Genomic DNA, 27,406 nt, shown 5'->3' on the forward strand with positions numbered 1-27,406 from the left:
ATGTATGGGGCAGGATGCGATCCTGCATGTAACTAGGTCCTGTGCCATGAAGCGCTTTAAAGATCATAATCAAAAGAATATTCTCTGTTGTCAACTGGCCATGTATTTTTCATAAGTACTCTTTTTAGATATGTAGAGACCAAACACAATTTCTTCTGTACATGTTTAATGTCAACGATTTAAAATGTCCTCTTACTGTTATTGCAGGCCCTGCTTGATGGCCTGTCAGATCTCCCCAAATGGTATGGAATAAAGGAAATGCAAGCTAATTGGCTTGGGGATTGCACTGGATGTTATTTTGAGTTTATGCTGAAAGTAAGTTGTTCCTTGGAAATCATTGAAAAGTATTTTCCCCAATAAATTGCAAATGATTGAAAGTTGTTTGAATTTATCTGTGAAATTTGGATTGAGTCATTTGAAATTGGATTGCATGAAGAGTAATTGAGATGTACTTTCTGACAGCAGAAAATAAATGATTCTGATGCTGGAGAAGGCTACAGTTACAGTTATTATGAACAAAGGGGGACTTTCAATATTCAATATTACATTTCAAAATTACATTAGATATGGCTCTTAAAATATAAAGCATGTATGGCCACCTTAACAATAACATATTAGTAAGCAAATGCACAAGTAAAGCCTTTTAGATAAGGAAGAAATGATGTGAAACCCCAGAAAAAGCTTTCAAGCTATGTGAGCCAAGTTTCATAAAGTTAAGTACAGTAACTACAGTCCATTTATGATTCTAGCTAATGATCACAAACTTATTGACCAATTTGATCAGGTCCAAAAATTTATAGTCAATAAAAAGAAAGCAAAGTTTAGCAGTATGTTTAAATCAAATTGGGGTATGCTATTTTGAGATGCTAAATATAGTCCTCAAAACACAACTAGTATGTCTTCAGTGTTTCAGATATATTGGCAAAGGAATGAAGTTTTGAATATATTGTGATAATTCTACTTCCTTGTTCGACAGATTAATAACAAACCAACAGGAGAAACAATAGCAGCATATGCCTCAGCACCTGAAGCTATATATGGTTCATCCCATTTGTATATCTTATCTAACCATCGGTTGTTACACGGAAATAGCCTTCTGAAAGAAATCTTCCAGAGGGAATTTGTTCAAGAAAAAGGTGATTTACTGTCTATTTTTAACATTGCTTGATTTTGGTCAATTAGAACTGGTCAGTTCACACATACCATATTTCATCATAAGCGATCACACCTACCAAAAAATAGGTACATATATATAATCTGAATTATGATGGTTATTATAAGGCAAGATTATCACAAAATATACTCTAAGCAAATACTACAATATATAACCTGAATTATGATAGTTGTCACTCAAGATTATCAATTATAATCTTGTATATGGTTAATTTCCTCTAAAATATTTGCTTCTGCTCCTATTAGTCAGAATATAAAATTTTATTGTATTAATCAAGAGGAAAAGAGAGAAATGGTCCCCTTTAAAAGAACAAACATATTTTGGTAAGCAAAACAGCTAAAACATAGACATAAAAAATACTCATAAATAGACAATACATGGGCTTTTAAGGAACAATCTTTTAAAAGTTATGTATGGGAACATGGGAACAAAAATGTTTTAGTGTAATAATACTTAGGGAGATCTCTTTTTGCCTATTAATTTTCATTGTGATGTTATTCATAAAAATAATTCAGGGGGGAAATTAACTGAAGAGGAAAAATATGGAAGAAAGCTTTGGTATTCTTTAAAAGCTAATTAAGTTGAAAAAATGCTGATCTCACTTCAAACAAATAACATTTGATCTTCAAAGATGGCTTTATTTACTTAATAGCAAAACATAACATTAGACCTTCCTCTTTTTTTTACTTCATGCACGCAGAAAGACAACCCCAAACCAGTAAAAATACAAAGAAGATAGGACCACCTACCTTATATTTTATACTCATCAACAATCCCTGGTTTACTAATTAATATATTTTTATAATATGAACTGAATGGCGTGGTGGCTCAGCAGTTAAGATGCTGGGCTTTTCAGCTGGAAAGCCAACAGCCCAGGTTCGAAACTTGAGCACCATGCAATGGGATCCTGTCCTCACCCCAGCTCCTGCCAACCTAGTGTTCAAAAGCATGCAGATGCAAGTAGATAAACAGATACCACTTTGGTGGGAAGGTAGCAGTGCTCTGTATGTCATGCTGGCCATATGACCATGGAAATGTCTTCAGACAGCCCTGGCTCAATGGTCTTGAAACAGAAATGAGCATGCCCCCTATAGTCATCAACAAATAGCAGAGTAAAATCCGTAGGGATTCCTTTACCTTTCTTAATAGTACATTTTTTGTTTAAAATATCACAAAATATTTTTCATAAAATACATATTACAGCATCCTTTGATCTGTAGACAATACTGACTTTTTGAATTGGATTATATATTCTTGGCAATCATTCCTTAGTGTCTGGTTTTCTAATTTGTCAATGTGATTCTTTAATCCCGTCCCCTTCACTTCTGATAAACAATTAAATTCCAAAGCTTTTGCATAAAATTCAACATTACATTAACATCTTTAACATTTAACACAATTGTTTACAGTATATACCTTAATAAGATATCTCAAAAATACCAAAAGATCATATGATCCTAACAATTTTTTATATATTCAAGCATAGAAAATTGATATTTATTCTTTCAAATTCATTTTTTGTGGAATCTTATACATTTTAAATACTTTTTGATGAATCAACCATAATCTCACATTTGTAGATACCATTTTAATATGTTAAGAACCTGAATCCAGATTCCAATTCTTTATCCCAGAAATGTCCACTTTAAAAATATTGTTAAATTTTTGTTAGAGATATATTAAAGGTTTTAATTTTATCATTAATTCTTTCAAGTAAAAGATTAATCAAGTGCCTTTGAGGTGGACAAAGTGTCTGATCCTTATTAGTCTTTTAGAACACTTGAAAATTAGGAAAGCAAATTCAATCAAGTTGAGAAAAATAGAACAAAAATTCTTAGTAATAACTGAATATTTGTGATATAATGTTTGTTTTTAGCCTTGTTTATTTAAATATTTTAATGATAAAGTATAGAAAATAGAATATATGTTGAAATACAACTAAAATATATTGATACAATAGTAAAAATATTAAAACATAATAATTAGTTGAGAGAAATTTGAAGAGATATATCCATAAAATATTAATACTATCATAGTCAACTAACATATTATTAAATCTAGTTATATAGATTGTCTATTATTCCATATTCTATTATAGTATATTTCAGTACAATGATATCTATATAATATATTTAAATTCTTTATTATTTAAATGTCTATGTAAGGACTTATCTTTCCTCTCCCTTCAAAAAAGCAGAACTCTTGAAACAGGAAGTATTTCAAAAAGAACTTTTATTGGGAGATAGTGATAGCAAGAAACTCCTTTGTAGAAACTCCTCCCCTCTTCACAATCCACAGGTGTGAAGTTGTTATGAGAACTTTGAGCTGAGAAGGTGATAAGAAGTTGTTCTCAAGTGCCACTTGCTTGTTCCTCTGGGTCTGAGACAAAACAGATGGCCCCAAGCTTATCCCTCCACCTTCCCATTTCCCAGGAAGGTACATCAAAGTAAAGGAAAGACCAGAAATAAGAAAAGTTCTTCAGGGCCGTATGTTTGGTGCATTGTGCAGTGTTGGTTGGCTTTCCTCTGGCTGGAGTTTCTTGGCCAGAGTTTTCATTCAGCATGCTGTGGCTCAGTGGCTTTCCTTGCCACATTTGAAGCAAGCTTGGTAGCATCTCACTTTCCTTCAGGTGGGGACAGCTTCCAGACTTGGCTGGACCAGTACTGGTTCCTTGCTTGGTCAATTTCAGCTTCTTTCGCAAGGATGTACCAGCCGTGGAGGCAATAGTCCTAACCCCTAACCCCATAGACGATGCAAGCATGGTAGAGGTCATCATTCAGCCTGTCCTTGAAACAGCTCACAAGGATGACTTCTGGCCAGTCCATGCAGCAAGCTAGGTCTCAAAATTCCTCAGTGCACTTGGATACTGGGTGGTGACCTGGCCCCATGGTGTTGATGCAATCCCTAGCCTTGCGGTCAGCCAAGTGGCCTTCAAACCTCTGTCTCAGGGCTTGTCATGAAACCGTCGAAGTTTTGGAACTCTGAGGCATTTGTATTGTGTAGAGTCACTATCCAGCAGGCTGTGTCTCCCTCCAGAGCCAGGGTGACAACCCTGACTTTGGCCCCTTGTGTGTGGGGGATCTTGCTCATATTCCTGCAGATAGGTGAGAACGTGGACAAAAAGAATCCCAGCTGTTGGGAGTCTCCATTGAACTTGATGCCTGGGGTTAATGCTATTCGCTCCGTCTGGGGAGCTTGTCCAGTTCCAATCCTGGGGACGTTCACAGAGCCCAAGTCTCTGAGAGGACAGGTGGCGGCTGTTCCGTCTGCAGTCTCGGTTGCATTTGTGGATGTCAGCCAGGGATTCCAACTCATGTCTCCAGCCATGCTGTCGGCTTCCTTGGGTGAGGGTATCTCTTTTGGCTCTCCCTTCCCAGTCTTCTTTCTTCCCCATGCCAATGGACCACCTCGGCTTCATGGGGTCTTCCAGGGTAGCCAATTCCTCCATCCAGCCTCCGGTGGTTACATCAGATTGAGACATGGTGGAAGTTTCCTCCCAGCACTTGGCCTCTCCGTGTTCACTTCCCTGGTCAGACATTCTTTGCAAGGTCCCCTCAGTAGAGCAAAAGCTTCTCTGGATTAACCACTTTGCAGATCCTGCCTAATGTAAGTACTTACCTCTCCTATCCACTCAAGAATGCAGAACTCTTTAAACAGGCAGAATTTCAAAAGGAACTTTTATTGGGAGATAGTGATAGCAAGGAGAAAATGCAGGATCTGAGATCCCACTCAAAACCATTAGTTAAAGGTTGTAGAAACCCCTCCCCTCTGTCCAGTCCAAGGTGAACTAATCCATAGGTGTGAATTTTTTGTGAGTAATTTGAGTTGAGAAGACGATAAGAAGCTGTTCTCTGGCGCTGCTTGCTTGTCCCTCCAGATCTGAGACATAATAGATGGCCCCAGGCTCATCCCTCTCCCCTCCCATTTCCACGAAGGTACATCAAAGTAAAGGAAATGCCAGAAATAAGAAAAGATGCTAAAATGTTACCAGGCCCACTCCCATCAGAATGCTGATGTCCTGATAGGGATCTATGGGAACCTGACAGTCTTAGAGTAATAACTGTAGATAAGTGATTAGTCCATTAATATTGATTACAGTTTCAGGGTTGTTGTTGTTTTAATAGATTTTATTGATTTTCTGTTGTTTACATTTTGTTAGTGCTTAATAAACATCATGTTGCCTTGGTTATTTAATTTGCTTAACAATACAGATTACATTTTTAATTTCCACCTGTTCTGAAGGAAGAACGAGGCAGACAGGGATTGAGGCAAGGCAGGTTGAAGCTAACACAACCTTTATTAAACAGTGACAAACAGCTCAGAAGTACGGCAAATCTCAGATAGGCAAACACCAAGCAAATGACAGCTGACAGCTCTTTATAGTCGAGATGTCAGGCGATAGACCAATCAGGTGGCTGGATTCTCCCGCCAGCTGGCTGCTGCGTCTTGGCCAATCAGGAGCGACCTATGTAAGTCTATGGCAGGAGAAGTTAACAGGCAAGTCTATGGCAGGAGAGTTTAATACACAACACCACGTCTTGATTTTTCTGTTGTTATGCCTAATAAAAACAATTGAGGTTTAAGATCTACATCTTGCCCTTGTCAATTTATAGTTCTTTTTCTTAATTAATTTTTCATCAGAATTCAGCAATATCTGATCAAAGACTATTTGTCCTTTATAAAGGTCACAGTTTTTCATGACTTTGTTGTGTCTAGGTTGCATTTGCAATTGAGGCAATCATGATAATATAATGCCCTGATCTTCAAGCTTAGAATTTAATTTCCCTTCAATGTCCAAAATATCTTTATATATCACATTTTTTAAACTTCACCAGATTTGGGTATGTATGAATAGCTGATGAAGCTTCTTGGATGAGAAATTAAACATTTTTCTCCCCCAAAACCCCCACCCCTATGAAACAGTCTGCAAATTATTAAACTTGCTATGCTGTATGGTGTGTTTTATATATATGGAATGGTTCTTCCAAATCAGATATTGTCAGAAATGTTTCTTTTTTTAATAGTGAGCATAATTTATTCTTATTCCTCTAAACATTTATCTCATTAAGTTATAATGCTGTGTTTCTAGCTTGATTTTTACACACGCGCTCAATATAAACCCTATCCTCCAAATAACCCCTAATTAAGACCCCACCCACTCCAGGGTGCATGGGTAAAAATTAAGCTAGGGTAGGGATGGGTGGGGTGGCGTGGAACTGTCCTACTACCTACCTTCGGACAGTTGCAGCCAGGCCTTGCAGACCCTGGCACCTGCCTTGCCAGCCCATTTCTTCTGCAGCCAGCAAGGCTTTTCTGAAGCTTTCCTCCGGAGTTCTGTGATCGACTACAGAGGCCTTCAGGAAAGCTTGCTGGCTGCAGAAGAAGTTCCTGAAGGTCTCTGATACTAAAAAGGAGGCCAGGGCAACGTGCGGAAGTGAGGTGAGTCAATGAAAGACATTCCCCTGAAAATAAGACCTGGTGCCTTTTTTGGTGGCAAAAAATATAAGATAGAGTCTTATTTTCGGGGAAACACAGTATTTCTTATTCGTTTATTTTGAAATTATTCCTAATAAAAGGAGTTATTTCATTTTAATTTTAACATTTTCTGCATTGTGCACCGTATGTATTTTTGGTTGTTTTTGCACTTTTTTACATGTCCACCATATGTGGTAAGGCGTGTCTTCTATTTCTTGACATCTGCAATGCCTACTGTCTTGTATGATTTATTTATTTTAGATATTATTGGTGGAATAATATACCATCTGAAATAATGTTTAAATCCCTACAAACTGTACATTTACAGACTCTCTTACCTCAGTGACTGCTATGAATTTACTCACCAATCAGGAAATTCCTGTAGTCATCTCAGCAAAATCAGAGTTTGAAGGTTGCCTTGATTTTAAAATAGGTTAGTAATATAGACCATCACTGTTACTTTATTTCAGTTTTATTTACATTAAAACTATCTCTCTTTGGCTACAAGAACACCACTTGAAATAAAAGTAAAGATTTACTTGACATAGTTATTGTTATGGTTAGCACATTTAGATTTTGAAGATACCAGATGATCATTAGTTTTATTTTGCCTTAGGCATGAAAGTCAGCTGGGTGACTTTGGGCCGGTCATTCTTTCTAAGCCCAACTCCTTTCATGGAACTGGGTTATTGTGTAAAAAATAGAAGGGAGGAGTATTAGGTATATATTTGCCACCTTGAGTTATTTATAAAAGTTATACTCTTGGAATGTACAGTGTAGCTAAAAACAAGACAAATAATTTTATATAACAATATATATTGATTTGATTCTTGTAAAGTTATGTTTATATTGAATATAAAAATTCTTAGTTTAAAGAAGGTGAATTTGAAGACTGAAGACTTAAGAAATAGAGAATCATGATTTCAGGGGAATAGAAGTAGTCCCTGAAGCATACAATTACTATCATTGGATAAACTCTTAATAGAAAAGCTATTTGTGTACAATCACACTAAAATGGAAATTATGATGAAAATGTGTTTTAGGTATATTTTTCTTTCCAGGAATACCTTGCATTAGCACAAATGATGCTGAAGTTGCTAAAAAATTGGGCCTTGCTTTTGCTGAAGTAATTGAAACACTTCCAGATGGCTCACAGAGATTGATAAATTCTGGAGAGGTTGGTATCTTATTGTGAGTTTCTGCTTTATCTCTCATTTTTCCACAATGCCTGAATTTGGAAAAATGCAGGCATTGTGCATAGTATTCCTCTCCATATTGTATTGTACTATAAGATATCAGGCATGCAGAAGAGAATTATAAATGAAAATAATTAAAATACACATAGGCTGTTAAATTATTCGGATTAAATAGTTTACAAATTATGCAATGCCTTTATGCTTAATTTGATTAAGCCATGTAGAGAAAAACCATGAATATCTGAATAAACCACAATTACCTGGCTCTGTGTTGTTTAGTGTTCAATGACATGCTGCTGCCTTAAAGGGATACCGTTTTTTAGATGGATTCAGGATAAATCAACAATTGTGCTAGTAATGTAGATTTTATTTGGACCAGAGTATGAGAAACTCAACTCCCTTCAGCTGCCAGACCCTGCAAACGTTCTGTAACACAGTTCTGCCAATCTGTCAGTGATGAAGTATCAAGGAGTAGCTGAGAAAGGCTGTAGTTTTTTAAAAAATAGAGGCATTTATTTTTCATTGCCATGATAAGAAAACTTAACTAAACAGTGTTATCTCAAAGCAAATATTGCTAGAACTATAATATGAGCTAAAATGTACCAAATTTAGTAAAGAAAAGCATGTTTACTATACAGAACTTCAGGAAATTTCTGTGTTTACTACTAAGATACATATTCAAATTTGAAGCTACCAATTCTTCAGTTTTTAATTTCCCTTTGAGATAGAAAAATCTTCCATCTATCCCTCTATTAATTAAAGTAAATCCCATCTCTTATTGTGTACAAAATTAATTCAATTGTGAATTCACACTTTTTCATGGTAGTGTGTACTTTAGTTAGATTAGTTACTTGAAGTAGTTTGCTACAAAAATATGATTGTTGAGTAACAAACAATCTTTTGTTTTGTTTTTTTGTAAAACAGTTTACAGGTATGACTAGAGAAAAGGCATTAAATGCCATCACTCAGCAAGCCAAAAATAAAAATATAGGAGGCTTCCTAACAAGTAATAAACTAAAAGATTGGCTGATCTCACGACAGCGTTACTGGGGCACCCCTATTCCAATCATTCATTGTCAGAATTGTGGTACCGTTCCTGTACCTTATGATGACTTACCTGTGGAATTGCCCAAAATTATTTCCTTTAAACAAAAAGAGGTCTCACCTTTACTTTCCATTTCACACTGGGTTAATTGCCCATGTCCAAGGTGAGTATGTTTTCTGTATATTTAATACTTTAATGTTTACATTCAATTTGATTCTCCATATTATGCACTGACCTTTTAGGTTTTATGTTGTTTTCATGGTGCTGAATATTGAACATTTTTAAAAAAATATTCTGCCTGAAATTAATTAGAAAATCTCATATTATTAAATAGTTCAGCTCAGTTAAAAATAAACTAATGTTTACACATTACATCTTTGAACCAGCAAGCAGCGGCAGTGATTCCCGCTGCCTAGAACAGCTCATTGGCAGTATTCCGGGGGGCTGATCCAACCATCGATCAGCTACTCGGCAGCAAAGCCTCCAGTGTTCCCCGGTGGCGGCAAATGGCTGCAGCAGTGATAGGTGGCAGTGAACACCCCTTCTGCACCAACCCACTTCCCCCCGCTGCAATATTCGCTCTACAAAACGCACAGACATTTCGACCCACTTTTTTGGGGGGAGGGAAGTGCATCTTATAGTTTGAAAAATACTATTTCCGATTCAGAACATTGCATATTAATTGAGGAAATTAAATCAGTGCTTTTTAAAGTCATGAGGTTGGTGAATGGAAAAGTCCAAAATCCTTGGGAGACTGTTTCTTCATCATGTGCATTATGGAACACTGCTCTCAGCAGAGCTGATATGATGAATTTGGTACTGTTAAGCTGCCTTGCCAGAGCTGTAAATCGGAAACTATTCACACTTCAGAAAACAGAGGCAGTAAACCTGTCACTTTCTCTCCATAATTCAAACAAGTTCTGAATAGAATCCTTCTGGTAATAAGGCATACCTCTGCACTGTAACTCCTCACAACTCATTCTTTATTCTTGCATTCAAGATAAAAAGTGAAGTTCAGACACTGGCAATCTTGAGAAATTCTTATTTTTTATGGTCAGTAGTAGTGTTCCTTTAAAAACTAGCTAATGTAAAAATGTTACTGGACAATCTAGACCAGTGATGGCTAACCTTTTTGTAAAGGTGTGCCAAAATTGCACACGTGCGCTATCGCATGCACAAGTGTGTCCACCCACCTGCGCATGAGTGCACCTGCCCCTGTGCGTGAGTTCCTCTCATGACTGCAAATTACTAAATTGAGGGTTGCACCCGATACCTCTTATCTAAAATTGCAAACTTCTTTTTTTTTGTAATTTTCTTTATTACATTAATTGCCAAATATCAAAGTGGTATAGTTAATCCAGACAGTAAGAAGAGTAGAAACATAAAATGCTTTCTTCTTTTAATAGTGATGTGCTGTTTTTTTAACCTGCATCAGCCATGTTATGTCCAACCAATGATCTAGCTGTAAGAACCTAGATTTAGATGTTGGCATTCTCCTTCTTTGTATTAATAGGATTTTCTCCACAGAGTATGCTGTATCTCAGCATTTAGTGAAGTTCAGCATTAGAGTATTGTGTGTTCAGCCCTAGTAAAGTCTGGAATTTGAAGATGTGAAAGAGAGAATTATTTGTTCAGGACCAGGAAAAAGCTTCCTGATGCATCTACCTGTTCTGGCTGCAACAAAACATAATTTTCTTGCTGCTGGCCATGCTAATTGGAAATCATGGAATAATTCAGGATATATGGAGGCATTTGTTGCCTGTCTTTTCCAATAAAAAGGGTGGGTTCATATTAATTTAGCTGTACTTAGTTTCCATTAAAAAGCCATGGCAGCTGATGGTTATTTAATATTAGGAAAATAAGATGATTAATGAAGAGATTATTTAAGATTATCAAGACAAAATTAATTAATTATTAATGCTCTATGTGGCAGTGGTCTCAACAGACAGAGAGAACAGGAGGAAGAATAAATCCTAAAACCTAAAGCAAAGGATTTTTTAAAGGGAAAGTCTATCACGTCTGGACTATTATAATGTGCTTTGCATTTGGCTGTCCTTGGAGGGTATCTAAAAGTTTCAGTTGAGTCAGAATTCAGCAGTTTGAACATTTTTGCTCAAGCTTAGACTTGCGCATGTGTCACCTCTTTTGTGGGAGCTGCATTTGCTGCCAATCTGCTTCCTGGTGCTGGTTAACATCTTAAAAAGTCTACATGTCTTGGAGCCAGGCTATTTGAAGGACAGCCTCTCACCCTTTATATCCACCCAGCCCACTAGGACAGGAAGGCAGGGTTTGTTGCACATCACATCTATTAGGGTTGCACATCTGATGGGACCACAAAAAAGAACCTGCTTGGTGGTGATGCCTTCTCTATTGAACATTCCTCCCCCTTGGTACAATTGGCTTCCACCTTGTTGCGTTTCCAAAAGGCCCTGAAGACATTTTTTTTCCAGTGGGCCTAAGAATCACAAACAGGAGATAGAGTTGATCAAGTGGTTGATTTAATTATGTTACTGCTGCCAAGATGTGGGGTCTTATGGTTTTTATTTTGCAGATTTTTTGATGTTGTAAGCATCCAAAATCACCTATGTGGGGGTTGGGCAGCCATATACATTTATTTAATTAATAAAATAAAATAAATGTCAAGATGGAAATCCATTATTTTGTTAATCACAATAGGAATATTTTGAATAATTTTAAATTACTGATTTCCCCAGCAAGGACCTGGGGATTTCACATCTCGTTAGATCTCCATTTGATTATATTAGCACAATAGATGGTGTAGAGAGTGCAGTAGTCCATAGTCCGGATCTTATGTATTTTCTTAAAAAACAGACCCCTTCTCCCCCTCCCACATCCCTTTATCTTAATAGATCCTTAGAAATATTAATTCTAATTTATTGTTAGATGTAAGAAGCCTGCAAGAAGAGAAACTGACACAATGGATACGTTTGTTGATTCAGCTTGGTATTATTTAAGGTACACTGATCCTCATAATACTGAAAGGTAAGTAATTTGGATATATTTCATTCTACATTTACATGTAGCTATATAGGCTGATTAGTCTCTTTGCAGTCCAGATGGAAGCTAATATTTCTATTACTTGTCTTCAACTTATGACAAGCACAGTTTTAAAAAATGATTCTTCTATAAGAATCTCTTGCGAGTCTGTTATTATTGGCTTCAATGTAGACATAGAATATAAAAAGATTAGCCTTTGACTGCTTTAAATGTAATAGGGCACTATCTTATCTGTTGTGGACCTTGGAAGGATATGTGTTGTCGAAACTTTGCCGATTCTCAACAGCTAATTTGGGAAAAGTATTTTGGGCCCAACTTATTTAAATTCAGAATGAATAATATTACAAATATATTTTAATTTACTTGAAATAAAAGTAGAGTTGGATGAGATTTGCAGGCAAGTTATTATTATTATTATTATTATTATTATTATTATTATTATTATTATTATTTATTAGCGTTTATATACCGCCCCCTCTCCCGAAAGGGACTCGGGGCGGTGTACAGTCCGTATCAAAATACAACAAATTAAAACATAGTAATAACTACATAAATACACGTACGAGAGGAGGATAAAATATGCCAAACTGTACAGCTAAATAAATAAATCGATACAAAAGTTTAAAATCCCAATGTCATATCAAATTTAAAACACTATCCCTCTAAAAACCAGTAAGAATGTGTATGCCAGGAGGTAGACATTATAAATTATGCCAGACCAGCCAGTTGGAACAGGTGTGTCTTCAGTTTCTGTCGGAAGGAGCGGAGGTCAGTAGTGGTTCTAATGTCGGGGGGGAGGTCATTCCAGAGGGTTGGGCCCATCACAGAGAAGGCCCTACTCCTCGGTGTCGCCCGTTGGCATTGCCTCGTGGACGGCACCAGGAGAAGGCCCTCCCTGTGAGAGCGAATTGGCCGCAGGGATGTATGGGGGAGGATGCGATCCCGCAGGTAACTAGGCACTATGCCATGGAGCGCTTTAAAGATGGTAATCAGAACCTTGAAACGCACCCGAAAGACCACAGGCAGCCAGTGCAGCTCGCGCAGGAGAGGTGTTACGTGGGAGTACTTAGTACTCCTCATGACTACCCGCACGGCTGCGTTCTGGACTAGCTGCAGTCTTCGGGCGTGTCCCAAGGGAAGCCCCATGTAGAGAGCGTTACAGTAGTCCAGGCGAGACGTCACCAGTGCATGAGTGACTGTGCGTAGGGCATCACGGTCCAGAAGGGGGCGCAATTGGCGCACCAGGCGAACCTGGTGGAACGCCCCCCTTGCCACGGCTGCCACATGATCATCCATTGACAGCCGGGCATCTAGGAGGACGCCCAAATTGCATGCCCGTTCCACAGGGGGCAATTGTTCACCCCCTATGGCCAGTGATGGAATCAGCTGGCTGAACCGAGGTGCCGGTAGCCACAGCCACTCAGTCTTGGAGGGGTTGAGTTTGAGTCTGTTGTCCCCCATCCAGACCCCGACGGCTTCCAAACACCGGGACATCACTTCGACAGCCTCGTTGGGGTGGCTTGGGGTTGAGATGTACAACTGAGTATCATCAGCGTACAGATGGTACTCAACCCCAAAACCATCTGCCAAATTTCACAGAGCTAGATAATGGATTTCAAAAACATGTTATCACCTACATTTTGAGATCAGTTGAAATGATACCCCTGATAGAACTGTTTTTTAGTAAGATATTTAGCAGGATAAATAGAGTGGTAAAATCATCAAAGCAAATGAAAAATGTTTCAAAGCTTTTTTGCAGCATATAATGTGTGTGAAGTGAATAGGAGGCATAGGCAGAAGGATTAGACACTTCCAGCATTTTCCAAGTTAGTCTCCCATATCACAATCTGCCATGTCTCAAAGAATACATTGGTAGTTAAATGAAGAACAGAAAACCATAGAACAATCCTCTGACATATTATTTCAGGAGGTTTTCCTTGAAACACCATTATTGAAGAAACCTAGTAAAACGTTAATAAAATTATTAGAAACTGGAGCTATTCATCCTAAAACTAGAGCCTCATCTTTTTCTATATTCTGTTTTCCTTGTACAGCAAGTTTAAAGAGAAACACATGACATTGTGTAGCTGTGTTGCCTGAATGTGTTGCATCAAATTTCAGATGGCTAAAGATACTTTAAGAGAGTTCAGATTTTTACTTTTGTAAGAACAATTTTGATTTGAATATTTCCCAAATCTATCCTTATCTGCCCATTTTTCTCTGACATAACTTGAATTCAGTACTTGTTCTTAGTCCATGAGGTACCATTTATGACTACAGTGGAAACTAACATATTTTTCGGAGTATAACACACTCTGAAGTATAAGACACACCTAGCTTTTGGGGAGGAAAACAAGGGGAAGAAATCTGCCTCTGCCTCCCAGCACTTTGCCTCCTTGCAACAAACAGCAAATCGTACAGACGATATACACCAGTGATGGCGAACCTATGGCACGCATGCCACAGGTGGCACGCGGAGCCATTTGTCGGGGCACGTGAGGTGCTGCCCTGTTAGCTGGCCAGCGCGCATGCGCGTGCTGGCCAGCTGAGTTCAGCCTTTTTAAAAGCCATTTTTCGCCCTCCCCAGGCTCCAGAGCCTTTATAGGAGCCTGGGGAGGGCGAAGAGAGCCCCCCCCCCGAGGCCCTCCAGAGGCTTCATGAGCTACTGTGAAGCCTCCGGAGCGCAAAAAACCGGCCCTACGGGCAAACCAGAAGTTCAGGAACGGACTTTCGGTTTGCTCGGAGGGTCGTTTTGAGCGCTCCAAAGGCCTCCTGACGGTCCCCTGAAGCCTTCAGAGCGCTCAAAATGATCCTCCGAGTAAACCGGAAGTGACTTCCGGTTTGCTTGGAGGGTCGTTTTGAGCGCTCCGAAGGCGTCAGGGAAGCCTCCTGACGGTCCCTGAAGCCTTCAGAGCGCTCAAAACGACCCTCCGGGCAAACTGGAAGTGACTTCCAGTTTGCTTGGAGGGTCGTTTTGACTGTTCCAGAGGCTTCAGGGAAGCCTCCTGCAGCCTCCGGAGGGCGTCCGGGAGGGGGGGAGGCTGTTTCGCCCTCCCCAGGCTCTTATAAAGCCTCTGGAGCCTGAGGAGGGCGAAAAAAGCATGTAAAAATGGGGGGGAGCGCCTGTAGTGCGCACATTGCATTATGGGTGTGACATGCCCGCACACAACCCCTCTGCACTCCCCCACTTATGGCACGCGAGCTAAAAAAGGTTCGCTATTGCTGATATACACTGTGATGTTACATTTCAGACGTACAGATGCTGTTAAAATTGATGTGGCTTTCTGAAAGTATAGTTATTCTTACATTTAAAAGAAGATACAATAGCACTGCGCCTCTTCAGATCAAGCATTTATTTTAAAAAGCTTCTTCATTTGTTAAGTGTCTAGAATAATAATAAAGCAGTCTTTAAAAAATATGTCTAATCATTTGAACATTCCATAGGCATTTATAGTTATTGATTTACCTCCTTACAGCAAACAGCCTGATTAGCACACACACAAAAAAAATATCTGCCTCTGCCTCCCAGCAATTTGCCCAATGCAGCAAACAGCAAGTTTCACTTTCAATTTCAGTAGGGGCCTCCCGATCATCAGCTGTTTCAGACTGTAGGGATTGCCATAGCCTATTGCAGCCTCCGGAAGCCCCTCCCCGTTTGCTGTAAGGAGGTAAATTGCTGGGATGCAGAGGCCAAAGGGTGGGGGCCAGTGGGTGGGTGGGACTACATTTGGTATATAAGACGCACCCAAATTTTCACCCACCTTTAGGGGGGGGAAAGGTGCATATATACTCCGAAAAATACGGTACTTATTAGAATGAAATTATTTTGCGTTAATATTTTGTTAATCCTGATTTACTGTTGGTGTGTGTGGGTACGTGTGTAATTATGAATACATTTTTACTTTGCAATAAATCAGTACTTTTACAGTCATATTCCTGCGTATTAATATTCTATAAATATTCTTATTCTGAATGAGCAGATTGATCCCCTGCCAAAAGCACAGAGCTGGATAACTCCTACAGAGCTGTTTGACATCCTTTACCATTGTTCAAGGCCTCATACACAATGTGACTTAAAAAGGAAGTACTATCATTTGAAGTTGTGGCTGAAGTTGTGAATGTTCAGAATAGATATTGTTGTAATATAATATATTCTTGTTGCCTCCCAATGGCAGTCTCAAATTAACAACACCCTTTAATTTAGGATAATAATATTTTAGTAAGTGCTATGACTTGAAATGATTCTAACCTTCTTTAACTATTTTTATTTCTTAATCAAATCTGGTTTTTTTTCTGGTAGGCCTTTTGATAAAGATTTGGCTGATTACTGGATGCCTGTAGATTTGTACATTGGAGGAAAGGAGCATGCAGTCTTGCATTTATATTTTGCCAGGTTTTTCAATCATTTTTGTCATAATCAGAATATGACTAAACACAAGTAAGTGACATGGCCAGGGCAATCTCATTCTTACAGTACCTGTAAGCTTTTATCCTTATTCAGATGCAACTCTCAAAGTAGGCTAGAATATACATGTAAAAGTATGTTCATGTGCCTACATACATGATTGTATATACAATATACACTTGTATGCACACATAATGAATTATTGCCACTTTCCTACAAATGAATGCAAGGCCAGTAATTGTCAGTTGGATTCAACAATATATATAATAATTTTACTGTATTCAACAGAGGAGCTCCTCCAAAATGCTTGTCCAACATCTACTATTGTCAAGTATCCATAAACATGGTTAATATTAAAAAGATTTATATATATGTAAAAGGTTCTGACCATACAGCCAAGGGGACTAACTATAACATATGAGCTTAATACATTGATTTATGTATATGCAATGTTTTGAACACTAGGCTCATGAGGTGACAAAGCATACTAAGCAAACCTGATTAGGAAGAGAGGAATATGCAGTCCTGATTCCTAGAATGTAGTAATGAAGAATGTCGCCACAACATGATATATTTGTTAATGTTAGATTAAGGGTGGGAAGATGCCATTCAGATATGGAACTCTGTAAGTAACTTTGACCTATTCAGTGTCTTTGACCTCAATCTGCCTCCCAGCAAATGCAAGGAGAGAGAGGGAGAGGGAGAATAAAATTGTCTTGAATGGAAATAACAAGAAGGACATGAAATCAGAAGTTTAAAGGCAAAATGGACATTACCCACTATGCCAATATACTCTCTCTACTGCATTTACCCAGTTTGCTTGTTAATGCATTTCCTCCCCATTCTTCAGCATGGAGAGTTTCTAGGTGTAGTTAATGTACAATTGTTTTTTAAAGTATTTAGGTTCATTACTTCCTCTTCTTCATCTTTACAAGGGTTTACTGTCTAAAGATATCGTCTGGAAAAAGACATGAAAAAAGGGGGAGAGCAATAGTACTAGTGCTTTGTTTTGGCCAAATCACAATTTGTTTCTTTTATGTTATATCTTTAGCTGGTAAGTCTATATTTTATAATGGAAATCACCTAGGGAGCCCAGTGAGATGCCTTTGTAGCCATCTCCCTCTTCTGTATCTTGATGGGAAAGCTTCTGGTTAACTGCTCTGAACTAGGATTAACATAGAAGATTTCCATTCCTCTTTACCAATAAAAATCTGTACTTTCATTTATATTACTATATATGTATATGTAGAATATATCATCTATATATTCATTTTTCTTTTGTTTTCTTTTTTCCCTTCTTTAAATTCCATGTCAAGTAATTTCATTTGTTACTCAGGAGAACAAGCAAAAAAGGGGACCCAGTAAATTACTATGCTTTATCAGAGCTAATAATGAATAGGCAGTGATACAAAATTAACTACTTAAAAATAATAGGAGTCCAGATTTGTGCTGAAGTATGTTACACGACTAAAATTGGAAACAAATTTTTCCATTAAATTAATTGCCAAGCAGTTAGCTTGTGGCTTTTCCTATAACCAAGAGAGGGAGCTCTAATTGTAATATAGTGGGACCTCAGGTCATGAACAGCTCAGACCACAACCAAATCGGGTTCTGACCAAAAAATTCACAATTTTTTTTACTCTGGTTGCAAACATATACTTGGGTGGCAATCAAGCATGGCTGCCGCTGATTTCCCCTTCCACGCCATAGAAAAAGTCCTCATCTGCTGAAAAAACTTTTATGCCATTCCACATGTTAAAGTTACTCTTTAATCTCATTCTCACTGGCTTTTAGCTTGTTTTGTAAGTAACTTTCTCTCCAGCCAGGCAGCCTCTCCCTCTCCTACCTCCCCAGGAGACGCACGTGACACTGCAGAAGCTTTGATCGCAGCTTTTTTGTGACTGTTGTTTTGTGCGCGTGACAAGGGTTGGGAACAGAGCCAAGCAAGCTCTGCAGTTGAGAATTCTAACCCTCCCCTCCTCTCAGTCTTCCGAGAGCTGCAGAGAGCAGCAGCTCTCTGCCTCAGTAGGCCAGTGACAGAAAGGCCCTGGCGCTCAGCTTTGGAGCATGGAAGGGGGGCATGTGTTGGGCCATTTCTTCTCGCCAGGGCTTCCTTGCAGAGAAGAAGGCAGGAGGAGTGCTGCAGAAGCCAGCCAGCCCAGACCAAGCCCGCCTGCCCTCCCATCCAGGTTGTGGTAGAGCCAGGCCCCTAAGACAGCTGAGAGGAAGGCAGGAGGAGCTATCAGTGTTATTAATGGACTTTACATTTTACTATTACACTGTGAGTTCTATGGCATAATTAACTATTTTTGTGCTTAAAATTTAAAAAAAAATAAAAAAAATTTAAAATTTATATATAGTTCATAGGGGTCTGGAACGGATTGATCGTATTTACATACAATCCATGGGAAAATTAGATTCGGGTCACGACCAAATTGGGTTGCAACCAAGGTTATGGAACAAATTGTGGTTGTGATCCAAGGTCTCACTGTATCAATAAGTAACTATTAATGAATGGAATAATAAATGGAAATAGATTAGGAAGCAGAGTTTCAAAAAAAATAAGCTTCACATGGTTCCAGATTTTCATACATTTAAAAGCACTCTATTTATGCTATTTGTTCATTGTTTTCTCTTCTTCATCTTTACAAACAAGACTTTGCACTTACTTCCATAGATGGTAAAATATTTTGACCTTTTACAAGTAACAATTTCTGCAGGCAAACACAACCTGAAAACTTAGCTTGAATCAACAAGATAACATATGTGAATCTGATGTTGATTGACTTTGGAAAGGCCAAAATCTCTGTTTGCTATATGCTTACTGTGATATTGCATTATCAAAATTATATAAATAGAATATACTTAAAAATGTATCTTGACCACGTCAATATTTTTATGTTCCTTAGAGAGCCTTTTCACAAGCTCTTAGTTCAAGGACTAATCAAGAATCAAACATTCAAGCTTCAAAAATCGGGCAGGTATTTGAAAAGAGAAGAAATTGATTTTGCTGGTAAGTGAGGTTTAGCAATGTGCAAAATGTTTCATTTGGGAACTGTTAACTTTGGGTGGCCTGGACCTGAATTGAAACGTTCATGTTTGGTATGTGAGACTCTTGCTTTGGGTAGAAAGGAGCCAAAAGAATTGCTGGCAGAGGACCAGTGTAATATGCCACACTGGGATGTTGGTAGTAGCAGAAAGAAAGTAGATCCTGAGGAGAGAGCGTATTTTGGCCTTTGGCAGAAATTAACAGGGTAGGAAGGGGAAATAAAAATGTCGGTGGTAGTTTAGTTGAATATTCTGTGCTGGCAATTTCTATGGGAAGGCAGAAAATGAAGAGGCAGTGTATGCTAACCTTGCCCTATTGTCTGTCTGCATTTTGATTTGTCTGAAATCAGAAACAAGCAAAGTAGTCTGCTGCACCATAGCTGATCTGAAATGGTTCGGCAGGATCTCTCTGATATAATGGTTTGTTCCAGGTTTGTCACAAACAGTTTCTCCAGTTCATGACATCTCTAGTGATGTTGCTAAAGGTATGATATCATTTTAGATACAGTGGGTATAAAAAACATCTATACCTCCCTGTTAAAATGCTAGATTTTTAAGATCTAAAAGAAATCTTACCAAAATAAATCACTTCAGAATTCTTCAACTTTTAATATAATATGTAAGCCAGTGATGGCAAACCTATGGCATGTGTGGCACGCAGAGCCATTTGTTAGGGCATGCGAGGCATTGCCCTGTCAGCTCCAGCGTGCATGTTTGCTGGCCAGCTGACCAGGCTCATTTTCGGCTGTTTCCAGAGGGAGAAAAATGGCCCTATGGGCAACTCTGAAGCCTCTGGAGGCCCTCTGGAGAGGCAGGGGAGGCCGTTTTTGCCCTCCCCAGGCTCCTAGAAAGACTCTGGAGCTTGGAGAAGGCGAAAAACGGGTCCATCACATGACAAAAGCCGGGAAATGGTGAGGGTCATGCGTGCATGAGCGGGGGTCACGTGCATAGTATTATGGGTGTGGGCACACCCGCGTACAATCCCCCTATGCTCCCCCCACTTTTGCCACGCGATGGCAAAAAGGTTAGCCATCACTGATATAAGCTGTATAATTCAATTTAAAAAACAAAAGGAAATTTTTCAATGGGAAAAATAAAAAACTTATAATAATGAGATTTCATAAGTGCATATCGTGGAATAAGTAGGGATTAGTTGTCTTTGGAATTAGCCAATTACATTTGAAATGATATTAAATAATAGACAGTACACATTTCAGATGTTCTAATAGGATTTTTTTTTGGACATTTATTCAGTTGCCTCTTGCAGCAAAACCCAAAGAGTATACAAATCGTCAAAGGAATCTCATTCTTGGAAGATATCAGTCAGGAAAAGAAAATTTTTCGTCCGCCCGGACCGCCTCGGCGTCGCTGTGGCTACATCCGTCCAGCTGTGCCCGGGAGCTGCGGAGGGCGGCGGCAGCCGACAACATTTCTGCCGCCGCCCTCCGCAGCTTCCGGGCGCGGATGGATGGATGTAGCCACAGCGATGCCGAGGCGGTCCGGGCGGACAAAAGAGCGAGTGAGGCAGCCTGATCCTTGGTCGCTCGCCTGCCGGACTGCCTCGGCGCCATTCTGGCTACCTCCATCCGGGTGCGCCCGGGAGCTGCGGAGGGCGGAGGCAGAAATGTTGTCGGCGCTCCCGGATGACGAAGGCACGAAAGCGACTGGGGAACGACGAAAACCTTCCTGCCACTGCTTGATTTCGCGCGCTCCTCGCGACTGCAATATGCATGCAAAGTCCAGCAGAGGCAGGAAGGTTCTCGTCGTTCCCCAGTCGCTTTCGAGGACTGCGGAGCACGAGCCGGCGGAGCACGCTCAGGAAGGCGGGGAATGGGATCACGTGTGCTGGAGGCTGAGGCAGCCTGAGCCTCCAGCACGTGATCCCATTCCCCGCCTTCCTGATGACGTCACCAGCCATAAACCTCACCGCACGTCACTGCATGGTTAATACAGTCATTAATATGTGGAGAAAATATCGTACAACCGTGATATTTCCAAGTAATTAATTCCCTCCAAAACTGATGAAAAAAACAAGAAGAAATCTGATTCTACAGTCTGCCAAGAGACCTATAGCAACTTGGAGTGTCAGGAATTTTTGGCAAGTATGGTTATGTATATTGCATATGACAACAACCTTATTCTTCATATGTCTGGACTGTGAGATATGGTGGCAAGACAGAAATCTTTTCTTTTAAGAAAAACATTCAAACTCAACTACATTTTGCACAAACCCACATCTTGTCTAACAAAGCATTTGGGAAATGTATTATGGTGTGATGAGACCAAGCCTGAACTTTTGAATATAATTCAAAAAAGTTACATTTGGCACAAAAAACAGCACTGCACATCACCAAAAGTACATCATACCCACAGTGAAGCAAGGTGGTGGGAACATTATGCTCTGTGGCTGCTTTTCTTCAACTCGAACTGGCGCTTCAGTGAAGGTGGAAGGAATTATAGATAGTTCCAAACATCAGTTAATTTTGCCAAAAATCTTCAGCCTCTAGTACAATGCTGGAGATGAAGAGGAATTTCACTTTCTTGTTTTAAAGAATTTTATTGGTTTTTAAAATTTATGGGAAAGGGGTAGGTGGATATACAAAAAAATTTGTGGCAGCTCCATCGTGCTAGAGGTAGGAATCTCTCCAATTCTCACAACTTTTACAGAAAAAAAAAACAAAAGATAAAAGATAAGCAGAAACAGCATCTTATTATACATTGTATCAACCATGTGTTCAATCATCTCTTTTGCCACTTTCTAATATATCAACAATTACAATGATATTCCAGATATATTTATTTTTGTGACCTGAGTCTTTCCCTCTCCCCTGTCCCCAGGCGGAACCGCAGCCCCTCCCTCCTTCATGTCTTGTGTATTGTTGCCTTTTTTATTACTTCTTATATTTCCGTCCTCTAGGAGGGCACTATGTTTTTTAATGAAAGCCTCTGCCTCCACAACTGTGTTAATTCTAATTCTGTTTCCCTCCCAGAAGATCAGCATTCCTTTTGGCAATAACCATCTAAACCAAACTCCTTTATTGTATCATTTCTTTGATAAGGAGGAATACTTCCTCTTTTTTCCCTTTTTTTGGGGGGAATTTGCTTAAGGATGGTAATTTCTTTATCTTTATATTTTAATGGTCCCTCCCTTTGTGCCCCTTGCACCTCATCCCTCATGGTCCTCCTAAGAAACTTAACATGTACCTCCCTTGGAACATTGTGTGTTCTAGCATATGCTGAATTAATCCTGTAAACCAGATCTATATCCCACCACAACTGTTCTTTATTTCTCTTAATATATTCTGCTAAAATTGTACTCATAATATCCTTAAGATCTTCATCTTCTGTCTCCGGTAGGTTCTGGAATCTGAGAAAGAAGGACATTCTTTCAAGTTCTATCTTTGCCATAAAATTTTCCAATTCTATATTCCCCTTCTGGACTGCCTTAACCTCCTCCCCCAGCCCAACAGCGCCCTCTTCCAGCACACCAATTCTCTGTTTATTTTCTGTTATATGTTGCTGCACACTTTTAAGCTCTTCTCTAAAATCTGCTACCTCCTTTTTCAACTCATTTTGTCCCTGCATAAGAGCCTGAAACATTTGAGTAACAGATAAATCTTTTGAACTCTCTCCAGTCCTTGTGAAAATGATGAAATTTTTGTCTGTTGAATCGTTGGACTGGATGTAGAAGAAGTCAGTGCCGAGGCTGCTTTGCCTGTAGGTGGTTTTCTGGGCCCCATTGTCTTAAGTTCAGAAAGAGTATAAATCCTTTGCAAAAGAAATGGCGTCTGTGATGCGCGCAACCGAGCGAGTCCGAGAAGACAGGCAAATCCAAAAGTGAAGATTAACCCTCTGTCACAGTTCCAAGCCAAGAAGTCACAAAAAAAAAAAAAAATCAAATAATCCAAATCCAGAAAGACCACTAACAGGAGAGGCTCCAAGAGTCCTTCAGGGGGGCTAATATAAAGCCAGACTTTCTTCAAAGGTAGTTTCAAAAGGTAGACTTCATTTATAAGTGCGAAGAAGAAGACGGAAGTAGGCCATCTTAGCTCCTCCTTGGAATCAGGAGCAGAACATCAAAAACTTCCATAAAGCTTTCAAAACAACTCAGCAATCAGCTCTTGCAGTTATGATATAAATCTTTTCACATAGTTAGATTGAAAGATAGTCCAAATGCCGCTTTGCCTGAGAGGGGTAGAAGAAAAAAGCAACCCCCCTCCAATCTCCAACTTCAAACAGATTGAATCCACAACTTACAAAAAAGCCGCTGCTCATCAATTAAAAGCAGTTAAGGAGATTGGGGCAAACTTCTCACCTCCAGCACTTCAGCCGCTGCATGTAGTTAACTCTTTCCTTCCGGAATCCATTCAGTGAAGGTGCTGCTATGCACCCCCTACGCTCCCTGGCTCCTGAGGAGAAACTGGAAACCCCCCCATGGCTGCCGTCTATCTGGGGGGTTCCAGCAAGCCACCCTACAGCAGGTGGTCCCTCCAAGACCGCCTGTGCTCCTAAAAGGAGCCCACCAGAGAAGCGAACAGCGGACCAACGTTCGTCGCCTTCGGAAACTGGAAGCGATCTCCAAGAGGAATTTCACTTTCAACATGTCAACCAGCCAAAGAATACCACTAAATCAATAAAAGAATGAATTCACCATAAATAGATCAAAGTTTTGGAAAGGCCCAGCCAGAGCCTAGACTCGAATCCAATTGAAAATATGTGGGGTGATCGAAAGAGGGTTGTGCACAGAGATGCCCTTGCAATCTGACAGATTTGCAAGGAAGAATGGGCAAAGATTCCCAAGGCAAGATGTGCCATGCTGATGGGCTCCTATCCCCAAAAAACTGAATGCTATTATAAAATCAAAAGATGTTTCAACAAAATGTTAGTTTGGTTGTGCATGTTTATGAAATTACTTTATTGTAAGTTTTTTTTAATTTTTTCACCTAAAAGATCTGTTTGTTTTTCAATTGAATTGTACAGCTTGTATGTTATATTAAAGGTAGAAAAAAATTCTTTTTTTTATTAAAATTTTTAAATAAATTTTACAATTATCACCCCCCTTACCCTTCCCTCTTCCCACCCTCCCTCCCCCGACCTCCCAGAGCAAAATACAGGGTATAAACATTTAACAACCATACACTAACATAAACTAACTAATTTTAACATGTTACTATTCTTGTGCTTTAACTCCCCCTTTATTAAACTAACTTTGAATAAATTGTAACATTCTTTATGCCTTCATTCATAAGCTAACTGAAATTTTTTAGTCCGGTATTTGTTTTGAATATAGTCAATCCATCTTCTCCAGTCCAGCTTGTACTTCTCATCTGAGTGATCCTTCAAATACACTGAAATTTTGGTCATCTCTGCTAAGTTTACTACTTTTAACGTCCATTCTTGGATAGTGGGCAACTCTTCCTTCTTCCAGTATTGCGCCACCAACAATCTTGCTGCCGTCGTTAGGTTCAAGATCAGATTAGTCTCTATGACAGTACAATCTGAAACTATGCCTAACAAAAACAACTGGGGTGTGAACTTTATCCTCTTTTTAAAATATTTTGAATAACCCATCATATTTTTTATCCAAAATGCTTTAACTTTTTTACAAGTCCACCAAATATGGTAGTACGTGGCACCAACACAATCACATCTCCAACATTTAGATTGTAGATTTGGAAACATACAGGCTAGCCTTTTTGGATCTAAAAGCCACCTGTACAACATCTTGTAGACATTCTCTCTCAAGTTCTGAGCTTGTGTAAATTTTACATTTCTTACCCAGATCTCTTCCCATGTTTCCATCATTATTGGTTCTTCAAAATTTTGTGCCCATTTTATCATACAATCTTTAACTAATTCTGTTTCTGAGTCTATTTCTATCAATACATTATACAACCTTTTTATGTGCATTTGACCCTGGTCCCTGATTTGTTTTATCAAGTTATCCTCATTTTGGATAAAACCGGATTTCTGGTCTTTTTTCCATCTAGCCTGTAACTGACCATACTGGAACCAGGTTTGAATTACCCTTTCATCTCTTAATGCATTCAAAGATTTCAACTGCAGTGCACCTCTATCTATACTAAGGAGTTCTGCATATGTAGTTAGATCTTGTTTTTGTTCTATACTTATATTCTCTATAGCGTGTGTAGGCATCCCCCACATAGGTATCTTGTCGTTTAGCCAACACAATTCTAGGCTGCATCAACAGAGGGATAGAATCAAGATCACATGAAGTGTTAATACCACTTTATAATGCCTTGGTAAGGCCACACTTGGAATACTGCATCCAGCTTTGGTCACCACAATGTAAAAAAGATGTAGAGACTCTAGAAAGAGTGTAGAGAAGAGCAACAAATGATTAGGGGACTGGAGGCTAAAACATAAAGAAGGTTGCTGGAATTGGATAGGTCTCATTTAATGAAAAAAAGGACTGGGATGACATGATAGCAGTGGTCCAATATCTCAGGGTTTGCCAGAAAGAAGAGGGAGTCAAGCTGTCAGCCAGTCTGTTGCTTGCTGCCATAAAATAGGGGGGAGAACTGTGGAGAATTTTACATTGCAGCTTTGCAACTGCAGTTAACTTCTAGGCCATGTCAGTTGGCTCTGGTATGCAATGATCTCTGGTTGCCTAGCTACAAGGAGGCTGGGCGGTATACTGTATTTCAAAGTGCTATTCCCGCAGAGCTTGTTTGAAACCATTTGCATTCAATTTGTTCCTAATAAAAGTACTTTTCTCTAAATCTATGGAGCCAAGGATTTCTCTTTCCTAGGAATTGAACAGAAGCACCCTGACACAAACCATTCTCCAAAGCACCTGAGGGCAGGACAAGATAAGCAATGGATGGAAACTAATCAAAAATAAAAGCAACCTAGAACTAAGAAGAAATGCCTCCAAAATATTTAATGTGATAGGAAAAATTGTTATTTTATAGTACAATTTTTTATTTTTTCATTTTTATAACATATAATCACATATATACTATTACATAACCAGCATCATTTTGTATTATTAAATGTTCACATCAATTCATCTTACCATCAACTCCCAAAATATAATTATTAGCTCTTCTGCTCTCCATACACCATATATGTCCTTATCCATCACTTTCTTGTCCCTCTCTCCTCTCCTTACCTCCTTTCTTCCCTCTGCCATCCTTCCCTACTCTACTTCCCCTTCCTCTTTCCTTCTCTCCCCCCCCTTCACTCCTCATTTCTCTCCTCCTCTTCCCCACTCTTTGCCCTCTCTACTCTCTTCTTCCCTTACTTCTCTCCTTTTCTTCCCACTCTTCATCTCATTTACTTGGTGTATTTCAGTTTCTGAGCAAGCTCCATTTTATGTTGATGGTATTTATAGTTCCTTTTCGATATACATATTTAATTTTAACATATATTCTCCTTTCTTTAAAAAAATAGAACAAAAAAGTATACATATATAGTCATTATACTTTTAAACCAAAACCCCAACCTAATTTTGGTCGAGATGTAGACCTGGTTACAATTCCCAGCTATTCTCATCATCTTTATATAATTATACATCCTTACATGCTCCCAATTTGTGATTCTGTCTTTAAATCTCAGTAATTTCCCATTGTAGATATATTCCATGTTCCCTCTCCATTTTTCCATATCTTGGATTAGATTACCCTTAAATTGTCTATAAATGACAAACTTCACTGTTCAATGTTCATTACAACTCATGACAAGCAGTAAACATCTCACCTTATTCATCATCTTAAAAGTTCTATATATATCCATGTTTCATATATTTTAACCCATGTTTAATTATCCTTCTGTTGTCATTTTCAGTCAATTCGCAACTCAGTTTAATTATCATGTATAAAAGTGAAACACAAACCTCTGCTTTACAACCTTCCCATATCAGTTTCATATTTATCTATATTCCATACATTTTGGGCTTTTTTAGTTATCTTTTCATTATTATGTTCACCCATTTAGCAACTCCATTTTAGTGTCATATTTAGGAATAAAACCTTATCTTGCTTTATATTTTCCCATATCTAGATATCTGATTTTTTCCTAGT

General features: G+C 38.9%; 1 protein-coding gene across 5 annotated transcripts in view; it reads left to right on the forward strand.

Moving 5' to 3' along the window:
• LARS2 (leucyl-tRNA synthetase 2, mitochondrial) overlaps positions 1 to 27,406 on the forward strand; it is a 176,028-nt gene that overhangs the window by 84,125 nt on the left and 64,497 nt on the right. For 2 of the 5 annotated variants that reach the window (XM_081933357.1, XM_081933361.1), the window contains 9 exons: positions 208 to 315; positions 977 to 1,136; positions 6,978 to 7,082; positions 7,711 to 7,826; positions 8,770 to 9,053; positions 11,795 to 11,893; positions 16,209 to 16,346; positions 19,223 to 19,326; positions 19,793 to 19,846. In XM_081933357.1, the coding sequence (XP_081789483.1) occupies positions 208 to 315; positions 977 to 1,136; positions 6,978 to 7,082; positions 7,711 to 7,826; positions 8,770 to 9,053; positions 11,795 to 11,893; positions 16,209 to 16,346; positions 19,223 to 19,326; positions 19,793 to 19,846 (1,168 nt within the window). The remainder of the gene's footprint in view (positions 1 to 207; positions 316 to 976; positions 1,137 to 6,977; positions 7,083 to 7,710; positions 7,827 to 8,769; positions 9,054 to 11,794; positions 11,894 to 16,208; positions 16,347 to 19,222; positions 19,327 to 19,792; positions 19,847 to 27,406) is intronic. The other 3 variants (XM_081933358.1, XM_081933359.1, XM_081933360.1) reach the window with 3 other exon arrangements.

The sequence above is a fragment of the Natrix helvetica genome, assembly GCF_964273705.1.
Source record: "Natrix helvetica genome assembly, chromosome: Z".
NCBI lineage: Eukaryota > Metazoa > Chordata > Lepidosauria > Squamata > Natricidae > Natrix > Natrix helvetica.